Source organism: Oxyura jamaicensis, chromosome 3 (assembly GCF_011077185.1).
Source record: "Oxyura jamaicensis isolate SHBP4307 breed ruddy duck chromosome 3, BPBGC_Ojam_1.0, whole genome shotgun sequence".
Classification (NCBI taxonomy): domain Eukaryota; kingdom Metazoa; phylum Chordata; class Aves; order Anseriformes; family Anatidae; genus Oxyura; species Oxyura jamaicensis.
Window position 1 is genome coordinate 39473363 of NC_048895.1, and position 20751 is coordinate 39494113.

General features: G+C 35.0%; 1 protein-coding gene across 4 annotated transcripts in view; it reads right to left on the bottom strand.

The window, feature by feature from the left end:
- Positions 1 to 20751, bottom strand: part of RYR2 (ryanodine receptor 2) — a 400228-nt gene that overhangs the window by 240628 nt on the left and 138849 nt on the right. For all 4 annotated transcript variants that reach the window (XM_035320403.1, XM_035320402.1, XM_035320401.1 and 1 more), the window contains 2 exons: positions 15544 to 15564; positions 7749 to 7763 (listed from right to left, as the gene is read on the bottom strand). In XM_035320403.1, the coding sequence (XP_035176294.1) occupies positions 7749 to 7763; positions 15544 to 15564 (36 nt within the window). The remainder of the gene's footprint in view (positions 1 to 7748; positions 7764 to 15543; positions 15565 to 20751) is intronic.

The window sequence follows — 20751 nt, forward strand, 5'->3', positions numbered from 1 at the left end:
CTACATGGAGTGAAAGTGGAAATAAATGAAATAGAGAAAAATACAGGACAGATTAAAAGAGCAAGCTGGGACTATAAAACTGTCTTCCATTTTGGAACCTGCCTTCCAGATTACACACCTACTCACACATCAATTTCTTCTTTTAAGAGCTCATTTTGTAATCATTTAATATTCAGCATTTATTTTTATGCCAGCAACTGTGTAGTCAGTAGTGGTTGGGCCACAGCTGCCAGCAGGAAGAGTCTTTGATTTTCATAATAATCCATTCCTATCCAGAATTTTGCAGAGAATTCAGAATTTTCTGTCTAAACTGTGAATAAAAATAAAATGAAATAAAAAATAAAAAATAAAAAATAAAAATAAGCAATGGGAATTCTACAGGAAAGATGAAATGTTCAGGAATGAAGAATGACAAAACTCTCAGGCATATGGTTTAATTTGTAGATGGACCTGTGTGTTGCTAGGAGTGGTACTTGATGATCGTTGTGGGTCTCTTCCATCTCAAGATATTCTATGATTCAATGAAGTCTGCCATTAATGTTTTAGAAAGTTTCTAGTATTATTCAAAAAATAAGATTTCAGAAGACTCTGCACACAGGACTTGCTGAAAGCCAATAAATTATATTTTTGTGAACACTGTTTATCGACTCTCTACAAAAAAAAAAAAAAAAAAAAAAAGACATTCAAATATTTTGACTTTCACCTACAACTGTGGATTAATTTCTTTCATGTTTATGAAACACCATCTAAAAGCACAGACTACTAAACATTTTTGTTGTACTATAAAACAGCACTGAGATATGGTAATTCAACTGATGTTGTAGTCAGTAAAATAACCTTCTCTAATTTATAATACATGATTAGGAAAAAGGGCATACTTGCTTAAACGATGGGTGAACGAAATAATTATAGAAAAGAATACTTCTGGAAGTTTTCTCTTGCAGTAATAAATTGTAACTCATTTTTCAGAGGTGTTTCTTCCCTTCCCACCTACCCTACTCCACCCTGCTTTTTTCCTTCTCAGCTTCACTTTTTCTGGTAACATCAGGTCTTTCTACAAGTAATATTTTCCTCATGAAAATCTAAGTTTACAGCCACAACTGTGGCTAATTTAATTTGTAATGAGCACAGATATTTGCAAAAATATATGAATGGTATTATAATATAATTTAAGTATGTTTCTAACAACAACATTATTTATCATGAGTCTAATTCCCTTTATGTTTTTAATTTCCAATGTTCAAAGTCATTTTTAAGTATGACAAAGTTCCTCAAGAACTTTTTAAGTTCCTCAAAGAAAACCAGGATGGAGAAAACATACTTGAGTTCAAAGAATAAATCCACTGAAGTTCGACAGACTATGCCTATCAATCATATGAATGCAATGCTGTTCTCTATATTTTATCCTCCAGAAACTTGAGATTTACAGTAGGACTTGAAAGACTTTCAGAAGCTGTAAACACTATAGTCAATAAATTGAGATTGAAAGCAGAATTTGGCCAATTCACACTGCTTGTGTGAACTGTGCTTGTGTGGCCAGTTCACACCGCCCATCTCCAGTGTAGTATTTCTGCAGCTGAAATGCAAGATTAATTTGGAGTCATCTCATTATTTAGATGCTATTGCTGAAGCAAAGGTAATTTGGAATACAACAACAAGCAATTGAAGCTGAAGAGATCAGTATACAAAATTTTTAAACAGCTTTCAAGTTCAACACACTGTTAAAGATGGGAATAAGAACAGACTACAAAGAACTGAGTTGATTAAATTATTTTAATATGTTGTAAAGAGTGCTATCTTGAAACAAAAATTTAAAAATGAAATAATTATTTTCCTTGTTTTCTCTTCCTAATACACCTAAGCTAAAAATGCCAGAAGGAACTTCAAAATCACAACATACAAGCTATCTAGCAAAATGTGAAAATGGTGGAAGCACCATCACATGACGTTTATAATTGGTTTGAACAAAAATTCATGTATTTTAATGTGTGTACCAATCCTGTTATAAGATGTTGTACATATCCTATACATATCCAACAAAACCTTTAGATCTGTGAAATTTTGTATATACACAGCTATCACAGGTACAGACATATAATCACCAAAATTAAAACAGGTATTTCAGTTAGGTTAATTCTCACAGTCAAACTTGTGTCATCGTGCCTATTCCTGCATGGAGCCATACATAAGAGGCTGCAGGAAATTACTCAGCGTGACACTGAACAAGTGTTTTGGAGCCATTTGTGCTTCTGGTAATCTCACTTGTGTTGAGAACTCTTAATGACTAGTGAATACTTTTGGCATCCAAGGAGATTTTGAGTCAAATAGCCATTCCCTTTCCATTCTTTTCAAGAGATGAGCCTTATTTCCACTAGGTAACAGATTTATTAGATCAGTGAGCACATGACTTCAAACCACTGCTATTTTTTTTCTTTGTTGACCTTTCTCCACAGGTGTACACAATCCCAAAACGTGAAGGAAAAAAAAAAAAAAAAAAAGCTATGAGATTTAGGGTTATATCAGTGAAAGACAAAAATATGAAAGCACGTACTTCAACAGGATAGTTATTTCAGTGTTTTGTGCATGTGCAGACAAAGCTTTCATGACATTGCCACTACTTTGAACTATAATGCTATAATGCTTCAGTAATCACCACCGCAGCTGCATTTAGGATGTAGCAGTTCAGACAATTCTAGTCACCCAGGAAAGCAATTTTAACATACCACCAGTAGTGAATGTGTCACAACTGAACAAGAATTTAAGTACACTTTCTAGACAATCATACACAGTAACACAGTGAGTTTTTAAGAACGATGTAGTAGCTTTTCCTGCCTGCCAGATCTCTTTTCATGATGATCCTATAGCAACAGAATGGCACATGCTATAGGGAAAATAACAGTACTAGATTGTAAGCAACTATAGTTTTGATGGGGTTAAAAATAAAACTAAAATAGATCAATTGAAACAATAAGCTACAAAATATCAGTAGTAAATCCTTAAAAATGCAATCCATATAACTGACAGTAGTGGTAAATTACATTTCCTTACCCTAGTATCTCCTCTGTGCCCTAGACCTAGCCTCCACAAACATTAGTCCAAATGGCCTAGATGGATCTTAGGACCACTCAATGTTGTTCTGAATGTGTTTCTAAAAATACTACACAAATATTTTCATGGCACTGAAATTTTATTACAGCTGAGAGCAGTTGTACAGTAAAAGAAATAATGTGCTCCCTACTTTTCTTCAAAAATCTTCCAAGGCAAATATTGCAAGATAAGGTTGAAACTTTCAAATATGGCTTATAACGGTTATTTCATATGTATCCTGAAGTAAAACAATGTATTTTAAAACACTGAGTACTTATACTTCATTAAAACGGAGCAAGCCTCTGAAACAAACCTTAAGTGTGCACTTTATTTCCAAAGACAATTGGGAAATCAACTTTGCAGTGAATTTATTCTTGTGACAAACTTAAAATGCTAACAAAATCTTAAAGCTGCAACATGTAATAATGGAACTATGACTTCAAACATATCAACTTGGAATTTAAAATGAAGATACTGTTGACTTGTTTTTAAACATCTACCTGACAAGTTTGGACGAGGCAAAAAGCTAATCATTTCTAATGATTATGGCTATGTAGAACTAAAAGCAAATGCTAGAGACAATAGCATGTCAAACAGAAGACACCTATACTTCCATAAAAACATTTGCAAATATCGGTACGAAAGTATTATTATTCACCAAGAGAGTGTTCTGATTCATGGAGCTGTGTAGTTTATTTCTACACAAATGTTTATACTGTTATAAAAACTACACAATGAGGAAACAAATATTCTCTTTAAATCCAGACATGAGATTTAATTGCATAAACAGACACACAGAAGTAAACACAGAGTATCCTACAATTTCATGCTTTGAACCCTTTGGGGAATTGGTTGAAAAGAAATAAGACCAAAAAAATAAACCAAGAATAAGACTTACTGATGATCCTGCATCCACTTCTCAAATTCCCTTTACTTCAAATTCATTTGCTACTGCATCCACTTCTCTTCCTTAGGACTCACTTTGGGGCTGTCATATTTTTCACTCATGACTAGTCATTACATTCTGAAATTGTGTTTTGATCTATTAGCAAGATAACCCGAATTGTAAATGTGAGTGCAATCACAAGTATTACTTTGAAAAAATCATCTACCATGAATTCTGAGAAAAAAAAAAATATATATATATATGTTAGGCCCTGGATTATGCTGTTCCTGGTCAGAATCTACCAATGTCCAGAGATGTAAGGCTGTTGACATTGAAGCCTTTTTCGAGAGGCTGATAAAACTTTGTAATAATAATTAGGAGACTAACACAAGTATTTGACCTGAAGTGGTTCTCTAGAAAGAAAATTGAGTATGTTTGTATGAGGAACATTTGCTTTGTTTATAAGTCATTCTTCGGGGATTCCTACATTAAAGCAAATTAAAGGCTGCCATATAGTAACATGCAAGATAGAAAGAACAACACTGGAAGGCTGTGGAATAAATTTATCTTGCAAGCTTTTGAGTCCTTACTCACGTGAAGGAAAACTTCCATGGTAGAATTATCAATGAGGTGACAGAAACTGGAAAGAGAGTGAAAGGAACTGGGAGGAATGGAAGGGAAGGAGGTGGGATGTCTCATGATTTAAAGGCATTTCAATGTGGTTTTACACACATATGTTTACATGGTATTCTAACCATTTCTGTAAAGGGGGTGATGCTCAAAACAATACTTCCATAATAATGTAAAAAATATTCGTTCCATTATTATACATTTTTTTTCACCTGCTGTACACAAATTTTATCTGAAACCAGTAGTGAAGAAGCAATCCTGCAAAGCTGACTTGAATTGGAGACCACCACAGATTAGTGTTCTATGAGACCTCCTACTCCCCACAATTATATCAGTGTCTAACATTTTTCATGCTGAGCCCAGCACGATGACTTATGATAGCTTCCCTCTAATACTAGGCAACAAGGAGCTAGAGAACACAGGAAGACTCCTTCTCTTAATACCAGTGTGCTCAGTTATAGCTTACAGATAGATAAAAGAGCTGCTTGATGATAAAATGCAAAGACTAAGGAATTAATTTGGCTAAGGAAGCTAAACAGTCAGTGGAAAGAAAAAAGCACTTTTGGCAGTAATTTGACCCACCTAAAGTGTGAGTCACACTTAAACAATACCTACACTTCTGCTTGTGGTTTCACTGGAAAATTAGGATATCTGTATCTCTAGGTCAGGCACTTCAGTTTTGTGGGATGAATATTCATCAAAAAGTCCACAAAACCCTAAGCAGTGATGAATTCAGAGTGTGTAGGAACAGTCTGAGTCAGTACAGAACTCGTGAAATAACCTCAGAGCAGAGACAGAGGGCCTGAGAGAATTTTCTTTCTAAAGTAACAACAACCAGGCACAGAGGCCCTGAATTCCTCTACTTTAAAACCTAAAATGGTAATGAGACCCTTCTGTAATTACCATCCTCTTTGGGCTGCCATTTCCAGTGGCTGGCACCAAACCCACAGCATATAGTCGCTTAGAATTTAAAGATGCAAAGTGAATCGATTCACTGACATGCAGCATTGTGGTAATATATTCCTTCGCCTCTCTCATACCCAATAATGGCAACATTGAAGGGCAATTTCAAAACAGTCTATAACCTCTCGCCTTGTCTCACTGTAGCCTATACAGCATTCTAAAGTGGAACAACAGGAAGTTTAACCTATGGAGATATTATATGTATGCTAGTCTTTACACCTTCCTTTTAAATCACTACTTAGTCAGGCTACATTTATTCATGGAATTCACTACAGAACACTAAGTACTGAAAAAAATCAGGTAGGGGGATTAGTATAACTGATAGCTCTGCTGGTACCTGCTCTTCAATATTGATGGCCACTGTGACAAACAAAACAAACAAAACCAAAACCAAAAACAAAAACACCCCGCAGCTCTTTTATTAACATGGTCCACCCCGCAGCTCTTTTATTAACATGGTTAGCACTTACCTCCTATTTTATGTGTTGCGCCAAGCCAAAGAACAGAAAAAGGAGCTAAGCTAAGCTATAGGTTTCCAAAGTATACCTTGCTTTCAAAGCCACAGTACAATGTGTAACTATACTTCATATAAATATCACCTGCAAAAATCAATTGGCTAATAAAAATCATGAGCACGTCTTACTCAGTTAAGAACACAGAGATATTTTACTACCTGTATTAAAAAGATTAGAATAATTGGTCACGACGACAAACATTTCTGCCAGCACCATGCTAAATGATCCCAGTTTCAATAATATTGACTTGTTGGAAGGCAGAATAAACAGCCACGTAATTAAAAACACTTCAGATATACCTTGTGATTAATATTTCCAATACTACATTTATATCTCCCTTCCCCAGTAATGGGGAACTTCATATTAATGAGAAGCAGCTATAACAGTGAAAATAAATCAAAAATAAACAATATTGATCATCTGTTTCCAGCCTTCTATGTAAAACAAACATTTATATTTATGATTGAGGTAATTCTGCCATTACAAACTCCTATTTTCAAGCATTTAGAGCAATATGGGGAAAAATTGCCCAAGAGGACAGAATTTATTGATTTCTCCCTAGCCTAGTGAAGATTTCCCACCTCCTCCTCCTCTGCAGAGGAGATGGAAGAAATTAATAAAAATCTGCCTGGCTATTTTAGAGCTAAATAAGTGGAGGAGAGAAGCATTTTTCACAGGTTAAGGACTGTGCAAAATCTTTTTCTGTTACTGTACGAGGAATGTGAGTCATCCTTGTCACTTGAGAAAGAAACTCACAGATAAAGAATAAGACAGACAGCCAAGTGGGAGGAAAAGATGGATCAGCAGAGGAGTCACATTAAGAAAACTCCTCTGACGTCATTAAATTCAGCCCTTAAAATAGCACTGCTTATCTAGCTCTGAATTCCTCCCTGGTGGAGCGTGACAATGAAGCAAGCAAGACCATACCACAGAACTGCAGGCTCCTAGGGATGAAAATTGGTAAGCATATCATTTTAGAAGATGAATTGGGAGCAGACATTGATAATTAAAGGCAAAGGTAAAAAGTAGCTAACCAACACATCTTGGCTAAATCACAGCCAACTATTACAAATGTCAATTATTCAGAATGCTTGGAAGTTCTCCCAGTAGCTTGTCATAGTCTTAGTAAAAGGGAAAACAAACAAAAGGACACAGAGAAGCAGAGATCCTGCTCATTGACCTGAGTCAGCGAAGTGCCAATGATACTCAGCCCAAGGGCTGCCCACTTGCCCCCACTGAGGCACCATCACAAAGTAGTCCTGTTACAGTAGCAGCAGAGTGCTGTCCCCACTTTGCAAAATGCCCATGTGTTCTACTGGAACTTCTGCTATTTATTAATTGTCTCAAGATTTCACATTTACCCGACAGTGCTGCATTCTTGCTGAAAATGCAAGGATGAACTGAGAATTACCGGTGCTGGCCCAGTGTCCTGTCTCCACGGACACAAGTGCCTGCCTTTGGTGCATCATGACCTAAATAAACCAGAACCTCAATTCAACCTAGGCCACTGTGGTTTCTAAATCCATATTTAAAAAAAAAAAAAATTCAGTGTTCTATTTCAGTGAAGGCAAGTTAGATGTTGTTGTTAAAAATAAAGAAAAATAAGGAAATAAATGAACTTGTAGAAATTCACAGAAAATACAATACTAAATGTTTAACTTGCTTACCTTCATCATAAATTTCTGTAGAGCGATGACAGAGGGGGAAAAAAAGAGAAAATGTGAAATGAATATTTGCTTTCAGGTGCTTAAAAATGGGATTTGTTTTCCTTAAAATAGTGAGTGGGATACACAGAACTACAAACCATATTTTAAAAGAACATTTATCATTGCAATTAGCATAATTATAGCTTGTGCTAGAAAGCAAAACAACTGCTCAGAACAAGACTTCATTTTTTTATGTATAATCTCAGTTATTTTTTACTTTAAATTATATAGCTCATAAAATACTTATCGCTTAAAGATAAAACACAGTACAGGTAAAATAGATGCCATACCTGACCATCTTTAACTACTTGCTCTGCAGATTGTTTCTAAGTTCAATGAAAGTTACAAAGTCTGGCATTCAAAGTGCAGTGCTGGAGAACAACACTAATATTGTGCTTATTTATCATATCTAAATGCACAGTAAGCTAATAAAATGAAAGCACTAGTAATATTTCATGCAGTGAATTAAAAAAAAATAAATTGATGTGCCACATTACTGATGTCAGAGAATTATGGAAATTTTGAGGTTAATTTTCATAGAGGTGCTTAAGAATAAAAGCAGAGTTTTGTGTTAGGTTACATGCAGTGACCCGATTTTCTCTTCAAGCCTAGAGCCTTTCCTCTTTTGACCTTATCAGTTCATGTTTTGATTGCTGAAATTTTGAAGCTAGGGACTGAAGTCCAGCAGCAAATCTCTATGCCATGAAAAAGAGTCTAACTGGATAGTCTCCAGGCAAGACTGGATGCTTTCATTTCATACATGCTTTAAACACAGAAAAACAGAAGCATCTATTCTCAGAGATGCACAAGATGTTCTAAATTATAAATAAATCCATAAATAATATGGTGCAACCTACTGATGCCAAAATGTTTGTCTCTTCTGGAAAGTCTTCTAGTTCTATTTAGTATTTAAACATTTGGAAACAAATTGAACAAAACTAAGGATCAAGCACCTTGTCTACCACTCCCCTAAAGAGTTTACTTAAAATACGTGCATAGATCAGCAGTACGATCTTTTTGTCATTATTATGTATTCCACTTCTTGTCCCGATATTTTGTTTGCTTTTACTGGGTGGCTCCAGAAGCTAACCAGAACTCTTTGTTCAGCTGCCTACAGTGCTCTGTGTGCATAAATTCATTAATAATAATAATAATACAAAGTTAATTACATAATTAATTCTAATATAATCTTTCCTCTATCCATCAATACTGAATTTCACTTGCCAAAATGTTCTCTGTTTATCAAGGAGATTATATCCATCAAAGACCTCAGGATCTACTGGCTGCCATTCATCTATGAAACTGTACTCTGAGAACTACACAACTACACTGCTTTTTCATGTGACAAGTACATTAACCAACAGTCCCTCTGTGGAGTCTGCTGGTTCTCTTTTTGATAATTTATTTTAACCATTTGTTTATAGCCTCTTAACTAGAATTCAGATTAATGTAAATAGTTTATCTCTTTCCCGATTACTAAAATTACACAGCGGGCTCTTATGCTGGATTTTTTTGAAAGCCCAAATTAACAATTCATTCTGTTGACATATTAAATGAACCGTAACAAACAAAAGAAAACTACTATTCATCTGTTTGCTGCTCTCATGTTGTGCTTTTTAGAGTTACTCTGATTCCTTAACAATTTTGAAAATGATTTATATGTCATCTAAGAGACAGAAAGTGCCATGAACAGTTCCCCCAAGCCACAAACCTTGAAAGATATCAGTGGGTGAGGGAACTCTGAACACATATCCACTCATTTACCTACTGCCTCAAAACCACCAGGGGGAAAAATACTCTCAAAGTTAACTGTTGGTGTAAGAATGCTTTCTCTTCACAGCAAACAATTAAATGCAAATTATCACTGTGAAAGTGAAGAGAATGCTCCTGCAAAGCTTCAGGCCGAGTTTGAGAAGTTACACGCCATGAACTGGGATGGTCCCAGCTGCCCGGCTACAGTCAAATATACCGGAGAGGGTTCCAGATACTCCTGTCACTCCCTTTTACAAGACAGTTCTCCCATGTTTTTAAATCAAATACCTTCTTAGGTAAGGAAGAATGCTCCCTTTCAAAACCATTAACTTATAGATTGGGGGGGAAAAATAACCCCTTAAACAAAAAAGGCAGAAAATATGCACTTTAGGTGTGCAACAAGCTGTTACACAAAGCACTACTCTAACTCATGCTGTGCAGAGGAAGAACCTTCTGCTCCTCCACACTTGCTCTCTGTACCTCAGAACAACTGTGCACATACATTTCTGGATGAACATTTGCAATTCAGAATGTATACTTGAAAATTAAACAGACAGATCTATAACATGAAATTTCTTAATGTCATTCTAACACCCATCACTCCTGAAAAGCTTTGTTCACAAAAAGATTGATAGCAAAGTGTTAAGGTGATACAGACTGATATAGTCACTAAGTACAATAAATGATTGTTGCCCAGTATTCAACTACTTGGCTAAAAGTAAAAGAAGAGATCAAATTGTCATGATCTATTATTTTAGTTATACACAAAGCTCCTACTCCATCTGTGGAGCTGCACAGCTGACAGCAGAGCTTGGTCATCTTTATGTATGAAACTCTACTTGCTGCACATCCTTACAAATGATATAGATGTATGTACTATCCAGTATGACATGCTATAAAAATCCTAAGTCTTAAGAGTTATTAAGGAAGAGATTTATATGTGCTAAGCAGATTTCTACTAGTTGCGTAGACTTACTTTACAGTCAAGGAAGAGAGGCATTTCTAGAATGATTCATCTGCTTTATTAAACTGGCATTTTCTTTAAGATGGGACCAACTACACAGGAGAAGCTTCTGATTCTCTTCCTTGCTACAGCTATGAGTCAAAATAACTTGCTAATCCTACATTGTCTGTGCTGAGAATGCCTAAAGCAATTTCAATGTCTAAAGAGATGACCAGTTCTGAACTAAGTACAGAACACCTACACTGTATCAAACACTGAAATTCAAGAATCCACTGGAGGTTCTCTACTGAGCATTTAGAAGCCAAGAAGCAATGTAATAATAGGACTTCTGGTGTATTTCTGGGCTACAAATAAAAGTCTCTGTGTGAAATCCCATCCTACTGAAATCAATGGAAGTCTGATGAAAGTACCAAAGACAGCATTTCACCTCTAGAATTCACTTGTTCAAGAAAGCAGAAAGTGTTGTGAGTTTTACGTGTGCCTGTTTCACTGACATGAAAATCTTCTCTTCTCAAAAGTTATCCTGAGAGGTAGGATTGATAATTAAATGCAATTGAAAACTGTATAATCATATTCAACTGATTTTATGTCTTCAGCTGCATATACTATTTGATGTTTTGGAGTCAAATGCCTGTGTGAATGCTTAGCATCACACAAATACCATCTCTGCAAAGGAATTAAACTCTCAGCATTCAGCAGCAGAATTACCTCCATGACTTGGACCATGACTTAAAAAAAAAAAAAAAAAAAAAAGAGATCATATTGAAAAAGATTCTGATACTTATGCCTTTGCAAGATTTTATATTAGACAATTAGATTTTTAGGCATGTAGCATCCATCATTCTATCCATCATCCTAACCATTCTCACTCTAATATAAACAAATAAATAAAAAGCTATTGAAGGCTTATTCAAGGGCACTAAGGATGTGATGTTAATGCAAATATTTACAGTTGTTGGGGGCTCTTGTATGATTTGGCTCTTTAGAGGACTTATGGTTAGCACTTCTAACTTATCTTAATTTCACCTTCATTCTTGGGCTCTCTGGCTACACGAAAAGAGCAAAAGAGCAATAATATTTAATCCTGAATTTTTGAAAGAAAAGCTGCTGAGACTAGTTTTGAAAGCCTCAATTCACAGTATATCTGGAGTATACCTTTCATACTATTCTTGTAGAAATGTGCTTACAAAGAAATGTCAAATCTTTACAAAAACCTATTCAAAAATATGAAAAACAAGTAAACAAAGTAGACATTTTGCTCCAATTCACAGTACTACACTGCTTGAAATTCTCAGATCTGTAATATGGACTGCAAAAGAAATGCCAAGTAAATCCTAATATGCAGCTAGAAATCCTACTATTGTATTAAAAGAATATAAATTATTTAGGCTGGGGGATCAAATATTTTTGTACAATCAGCATATTTTCCTACTTCAAAAATATGATAACTGTATTTAAGTAAAATAATTCAGTTTTAATAAAAAATATTTTTGAGTTGTTAGATAATTAATTTAATGATTGAAGATCACAATGATTACAAAGCACGGATGTGCAATGAATTACTTTAAATGGTACGGAAGACATGTTATAGCAACTATTTCTTTCCAATGAAGATTTGTTTTGTGACTCTCTCAAAACTCTACAAGAATCCCAGCTTGCTTCCTCTAGTCAAAAGCTACTTACAAGTTACTGTTATAGTTATCCAGTCCACATTGTCCTCAAAGCCAGAACTTAGAATCATAGAATATTTAGTTCTTTTCAATCCAGAATTCTTTTCAATGAAACAATGCTGAAAAGTGTCCACAAAGAGTGTTTTCTTATCCTGCAAGTTTTTCTTTTCCAAAGAAACTGAAATTTCCTTATACCAGGGGGTATAAACAGCTAATACAATAACTACCTGAGGGAAAAGGAAGAAGATTAACCATTACCTCCAGAAGAGGTTCCTCTGTCTCTTTATTTAAAATCCTACAATGATATAGTTAACACAGCTTTGCCAAAATAATTCACCAACCGTATGTAGGCAAATGTGAAAAAAAGCCAGGTTTTGGAAACCTAGAAAATTGATATTCCTTATGTTGAATTCTGTTACAGTGCTAAGCATTTCTTTTTGAAGCCAAAACAAATTCAGGTGCTTTTATGAGAATAAAATTCCTTTAAAAATCAAGCCCTAAAAGTAAACACCACCTACTCTAAAAATCTGGACAGTTTCTAAACATTTCAAACTAATACCAATTGTTGCTAATTCACAGCAACAGACATTTTAAAATCCTTTTACTTATTTCATAAAGATATTAAAAGAGAAAAAAAATAAAGGCAGGATGAAAGGTATTCCATTTGCTATGCATTATTCAAATTCAGCTTATTTCACTACTGCTGTTTCCTCTGTAAATGAAATACATTCAGTGTCTTCTAACCTTCAGTTTAAATTCTGTAACTCTCTCTGATCAAATGTGTCATCCCCACACTGATAGTTTCACTAAAAGCAGAAAAAACTATTTTCAAATATGAAACAGGGGCAGAACAGAAAATGTAAACCCTACTTCCATTAGATTTTATTTTGCAGGATATTTGAAACTAATCTGTTTGATTCAGCAATGAAGCAGACCTGCAGTCCTCACAGTCACACCTGTCAAGATACAAAAGGAAAAAGCCAAAGGTTCAAGGAATATCTCAAGCCCACTTAGTTCTTACCTAGCTTCAATGCCCTTCTTCTTACAGTATAATAAAGGTTTGCAGACAAAATTACAAGAAGATTCATAGTAATTGAAGAGAGGTACAGCAGAACTGGAGTAATTCATTCTAAAAATTTCACCAGCAGACTTTACAGGTTGTAACAACTCAGAAGTGAATGAGTTTACCTTTTTCTTTGAACTGTGTGAAACTGCTTGCAGCAAGTTCAGTTATAAATTTGATCATTAATTTGGCATGAAGTTTGTATAACTTTGGCCCCAAGCTTGGGCTTCAAGGTGTCCACACATATGTAGACATAAGTAAACAGACTTGCATTAACCTTGTGTATTCTACAATGAAAGATGACTTATGGAGGGATACATGTATTAAAATGAGGTACCTGGCCTCATTGACCACGTATCAGCTATTATACCAGCTGTGCAATAGAAAGCTTTCAGATGCAGTCTAATGACTGCTTTTAAAATGCACCTTTCAGTTTTGCATGTCCCTGTAATGCATTCTGGATTAATTCAGTGTCTACATCTGCAATCCACCATGAGCTGCTGGGAACCCTCTAGAATTACAAAGAGGGCTAAGAGCTGTCTTACAGAAAAAACGAGGGTTCACCTGAGGTGGAAGAATTTCATATTTGAGGTAATGCCAGCACCCAGTTCAGCCCCATCACATAGGAATCTGCCTGGATTACTTAATTGGTCTACTAAGAGTCTTTAGCTCATTAAAGTCACAGAGAAGCATTTAGCTCTGCTGTCATGGAAAACATTCCATTTGGTATAAGGACCCACTTCTGTGAAGCAGCCTTTCCAAAACATAAGATTGTGATGTTAAAAATTCGCAGGGGAAGGGAGGGGGTGGGGCAGCAGATCCGACCTGTTGTTTATGCAAGTAACATTTTATTTTCCAAGTACATACTCTTTGAATACTTCAGTTAAAAAAGAAGCTATGTAAGAGTGTAACCAGTAAATTCCTGGCTCACATTTTTTCACACTTCATGGAGTATGCAGCCAGGTGCCTGTATAATACTCAACTTCCTTATTATTGCTGTTTTTCCCTCTACAGCAAAATTGTTAATAAGACCCACAGACTCCAAAGATTTAGAACCAAGCTCTCTTACTTGTAATTAAAAGGTTGGACAACATGAGAAGATAACCTGACCATCACTATAGTTTAAAAAACATTCCAAATAAATTCATATTTTTTTTTTCAATAATATGGGATTCACAGGACACAGATAATGCCATCATACTGACCCAATGAACTGAAATTAACACAACAGTTCCTAGTTTATAAGTATTATAAGAATTTTTGTATTATATGTATTTATCTCACATATATATAGTCCTAATATAGATAACTAGGGATATCTGAGAAGAAAGTGTGCTGAAAAGCCTAAGCCATCTTTTAAAAAATATACTTACCTATAGAAGTCTCAAGCAAGCTCTAACTTGAGTCACCACTATAAACATGTAATAATCACAAATTCAAGTTCTATAAAGTCTAGCTGAAATAAATCGAGACTAGCATTCTAGCATTTTCATTGGCCATACTCCAAACGATGTCTGAATGGTTTCTGGTCACGTGCAGTGCAAACTAGATACTAAGAAATGGCAGAGGTCTTTAATGGTCCAAGCTTTCAGAGAGGCTTTTTTTTTTTTTTTTTTTTTTTTTAATGTGAACAAACAATTCTACACACACCTTTAAGACTACTAACTCATACATATGCTGATGTTACAGATTATGTTGGAAAAAGACATATGCAAACATGTCTGATATGGGGAAGTCATATCAGATGCCCACACGAATATGCATGGTATACACAGACACGATAGGAAATGTCTTGGCAAAACATCTAGCAGAGAACTGTGCTTTGACTTTACTTGCTAAGATCTATGAATGACTTTTTTATTCTATAGCAGCTCTTCTCCATCTTTAAAGATTTAATATATATATTTGTTGCAACTAGATAGAGCATTACACGTTATTTATCAGTATTAATTATCTTATTGTCATGCATTTTAGGATTACATTGTCTATACTGGAAAAGACAAGGTGGGTTACAGAATGGAGTAATAACACTAGACAGCAAGGCTCAAAACTGAGAGGCAAGAATCATAAGTGTGCACTGCACAATTCAAAGATCAAATTAAAAGAGATAAAAATCCTTGTGGTAGCATGAAATTTGGTATTGAAATTCAGGAGCGACCAGATCCTACAAGGCCATGTATTTGCCTCCTTTTTTGAGCCAAGCAAGTTGAACATTCATGACCACACAGGGTATCAAAACAGACAGATTAGACTCAGTGGCAACATGAAACATTTGGGATCAAGCGAATAAAAGACAGAATCACATACCCATTTTTCCACATCAACTAGCTGTAGAAAGAAAAAGCAAGAAATCAGTAAATCTCTTTCTTTAAATATAGCATATCAAAGTTTATTTTGAATTTAACATTTCACTTTTTCAGAAATGTATCCAACATGAAAGAAAATATATGAGTAGAAGCTAATCTTCTGGCATTCCCTCTTTAAAATGTCAATACCTCACTTTTTCCTCTTTATTTTATGGAAATCTCTTCAAATTCTGGAAGTTCAAAACATCCATCTAAATATCAGACAATAGACAGCAAACGAAGACTGATGCTGAATTAACTGCACATCGTATTCTGTACCAACTGGTCGAAAATACAGGACACAGTTTCACACAAAACATTTATCCATTTTCTTTTGAGTAAAGCTCTGCCCTAGGTGAATATTTTTCTTTCTAAAAGATTTAGTGGTAGCTGCCCAAGATTTGTCAGTGTAATGAATGCTGGAAGTATGAAATCTAAAATTAGGGGACAGCTGTCAAACCCGGACCCTACACAGCCTGCAGCATTAGAAAATACCTTGCACAAGAACAGGGAACAAGACATCAAAATGTCATTCATTTTTCCTATGGGGAATGATAGAGAATCACTCTGAAAGCTTAAGATTTTGTGTTAATAAAACTGTCTTAAGGCTCATTAAGGAAACTGCTCATTAAGGAAATTGATTTTAAATTACTCTCTCTAAAAATCTTTGCACCATCCTACAGTCTCAGCCAGAATAAACAGAACTAGAACAATTCAGCTACTAAGAAGGTTATTATGGCACTAACTATTAAAAACTTAGCTGGCACATCTGAAGTAGATTGGTCTCTAGATTTAGCATAGAAAACACTGTAGCATATCAAGCGTTCTGAGTTTTTACTGCAGGTACACACTGACCTTTTCTTAGAAGATGCCGTATACAAATTTAGCAATAATTTAAGAAGGTAGCTTAGTACAAACTATGAGCAATTTTGAAAACCATTAGTAATTAGATTCCAGCTTACTTCTGAAATTATTGTAATTCAAAGCAACTTATTGGGTTATCACCCATTAAAAAAAAAAAATGTTTTTGAAGTAAATTTCCTCCCTTTTCAATAAGTATTTCAATTAAAATTGAGATTTATATTTCATATAGTCAAAAATATTTATATATTGTTAGGTTCTGCTAGCACACAACATTTAGAGAATACCATGTGACCTGCCAGCTAATTATCACAATAATTAACATGATAAACGTATCAGCATTTGTTAACTTGACAATTGCTATCTCTCTTCTGAGATTTAGACTGTGAGAAATATATAAATATTTCTATTTATAATAGAAATTATGTGAGCTTTATTATCAACTTCAGCTGCGGATACCTTCTAAAAAACACCTGGTGAGTTAAAATTGATGCAATAAAAAAGATATAAGGTATCTATAAGTTAGAAAAGCAGGCAATGGTCTAAAGCATAATGCAGACAATACAACTATGATGGCTTAAAAAATGAACAAGAAGTAGCCAAGTTAGATTGATGTACCTCATTTATTAGCTCTGACCTTTTGTTCAAATTCCACATGCACTAAGAACATAATATCACAAACAATTTGACTGTGTGACAATCCTAAAAAGACCTGCATTAATTCATGTTTTATTGTCTTGCCTTGACAAGTTCTCTAACCGTCCCAAAATTTAAATGAACAGGGCAGCCACAATTGATTTCAGAAAGAATCCACTCAAAGCTCAATGTGCATTACCACTTGTACAACCAATTGCCTTACAAATGCTGAACTGACTATTCATTGTAATGAATACCAAGTAGCTTCAAGAGTCAAGATTCAATTTGTCAAGTATTGATAAAATGTATATACTCAACCTGATTTTTTATATCCATCTTAAAAGGAAGTATCAACAATAAAAAATAAAAAATATACTGGCTAAGATTAGATAGCAAAATTTAGAGGATTCATTGCCATCTGACAGTTCTGAATACAGAAAATTATTATCCTGCTATGAGAACATCAGAGTTACCAGGACTGAAAGATATAAGTCTCTAGAATTTACTTAGTGACTGTGTGCAACTCATATTGCTATAATTAATCATTTTACAGAAAGCTACCATATTCTATTCAAATACCACACTTCACACCAGACAATAGTGTTTCATGATTACTGAAATGGTATGGGACCCATACCATAGTACAGATAGTGCTATAAGGAGAAAAAATGTATTCTAGTATTCAAACATAACATCAAAAGCAGCATTTAGAATTACAAAATAATTTATCTTCTTGAACTAGGTGTGAGTACAATACTATCATCTTAATACTTCCCATAAAATTTCATGTTACTGCACAAAGAAGCCCTCCATGAAGAACACATAGCCATGATTTAACCTTTGGCTGTAATGCTAATCCAGAAACTTTGGAGAGTGATCTGCATTTTCTGACTTATCTTCAGAACTATGTAAGAGCTCCAAGTATTCCAGACAAGAATACATGTTAAATTCATTTAATCCAAACTGAGGACTGGTTTTCTGATAACTTTTTAACTGTGAGTTGTAGATACACTTGTTACACTAACAAGACATACAAGCCAGTTAAAACAGAAGAAATGTAGTTCTTTTCCCTCTCTTTTCTACCGTCATAAGAAGCCATAAACAAGATGGAGAGAAAAAAAAAAAAAAAAAAAAAAAAAAAAAAAAGCTGTGCAGAACAGCCTACTATTTGTAATTCTGGCTTCTATATTCTCTTTTATTTCATCTACCTGAGCAGCACACAAAAACATTAAGAACCTTTGTTCCACACCATAAGGGAGAATCTTAGCTGAGTAGAGCTAATCAGAGTATCTACAGTTATTTATGACAACTGTAACAGATACATTGTCATGATCCAGAGATGGGACTGAGACCTGAAATCTCGGTGAAGCAATGCATTCCAGCTAGTGCATGTTGTATCTTCTATGCTTATACTATTTTTTCTGAGCAGAAACAGGAAAGTCTTATGAGAAAAATATGCTTTGGTGTTTGGTTGGTTTTGTGGTTTGTGGTTTTTGTTTTTTTCCATTTCGTTTCTCAGCTGTAGAAACAGAACTTGTAGCAAAACCTCTGTCTAATTCTAAGTAAGGTGGGAATAACTGGAATTGAACTACATAGATTTCAAATTGAAATGGTCTTTGTTTATGTTACAACACTTAACTATTTCCAGGGCCCATCTTTATTTCCTGAATTTAATATTCAACAAGGTAACTGATGATGCGTCTTCTCTTCCAGTCCAGGATTATAGGTATTTGTCTACAAGACTCTTAAAAAGCTGTACTTGTGTGTCTGTTTGGTTTAGGTCCTTCTCTGTATGCAGCCTTTATCAGAAAGTTAACTGTGAAGAGAGAAATTAATTTCTCTTTCTCACAAAGTCTCTTTCTACTGACCATCATCCTGGAAATAAAACCTTGAGCACATTAGAGATGAGCACATGGTTATAGTAACACCAGAAGAAGGCCTGCCATATACCTCCAAACCAGAAAACTTTTCTGGGATGACAAAATGTTTGCCTTTATGGCATAAATCCTCATTCCAAATACAGCACACTCAAAAGAAGAATATATGTATCAGGCTGGAAATATTTACTTGTCACAGTTCTGTGATATGAAATAGATAATGATTTCATTCCTATCATTGCCTTCCCCCAAGGATATCCATAATGCAAAAATACTGTGCCTGCACTCCTTGATTTTTTCCAGTACTTACACTTGATCAAAGTGTAGCTGATCAAAGCCAAGTCTTATTCCTTTTGTGCCTTACTTGAAATGGCCTGCTAACAATCACGTCTGATCCTAAATAAGGTGCACTGAGGAGAAAATGACAGTATTTGCTTTATCTGCAACTTTTTTTTTTTTTGTATTTCCTGTACTCCTGTTAGTACTGCAGCATTGCTAAAATATCTGAGAAAAATCAGAATTTTATGTAGAATAAACCTCTAAATTACATCTTCTTGTCACAGAGCTTTCTAGTTGTAGCTTATTTGTCCATCTGCATGACACAAAGGCTCACACTGCATGAAATGAAGCGTGAAATCTCCACTTCTTTCTTTCTCTCCTTTGTGTCTCTTCTTTTTCTTCTTTCTTTGCAGTAAGAAACATTTACGTTATGCAATTTCAAAGTTTAAAAGGGCAAATCTTGCAATAAGGACATGCTAACATTGGTTAGCATAACAGCTCCATCTCTCCTCCACTGACTGTGGAGGACTTATTCAAAGAATTTCTGAAGAAAATCACTGTTGCAGAGTTTTGTAACTCCAGTGAGTTATGCCTGGTACTTGTAGACAACCATTAACCTAATAAAAACAATCAAACTATAGAAATAATAAGACATAATTCACATATTTTGCTCAAAACTTTGATCAAAAAATAATTATTGTCTCACTGCACCTATAATATGTCAAAAGAGAAAACATTCTAGTCAGTACTAGGAAATGAAAAGAGCCAAAAAGAGCTCACTTCTGACTCCTTCTAGATAAGGACAGGAGGGTCTCCTACCAAACCTTAAAACCTTTTTAGCCCGTCATATCCAACAACACAACAACTGCTGACAGCTTTCAGATACTGCATTAAGTAGGCTACTGAACTGTGAAACAGAGAGGTTAAATTGTCACGAGTGCATTTAACTCCCAATCTTCAGCATTTTTAAGGACATACCTTGAGAACTTGACTTATTCATTAATTAACACTTATTAAGAGAAAAAGAGTGTTACCCTTTTTCCATTGGCACGGAAATGGGATGGATTTACACACACACAGTTGAGAAAGTGAAAAGCTGCCAGCGCTTTGTGTTATCTTGTTGATTACTAATACAAAGTAATGAACTCAGAGCTCCACAGTTGGAGATGGATGATCTGTTTTCAAAAATCCACCAGCTAAAGTTATACTCGTGAACCACAATGCCTCCTGTCCCTTTCTGCAACACAGGAAACCTATTCAGCTCTGTGAGGAAACACAGGTTTTCCCTGTTCCTTAGGAACACACCAAAAAACAAAACAAAACAAAACAAAAAAAAAAAAAGAATTACGGATGCAAGACACTTGCATGTGACGATTGCTTCACACAATACCCTTTGGATCTGTGGAAGAGGGTTGTATTCTGCTCCCTTCAGCAAAGACTATCCCAGATATTAAATTAGACAGCAGTTTGCTGGTCAGTGGCATGGAAAAATAGTTTTATTAAAACAAGGCACCAGA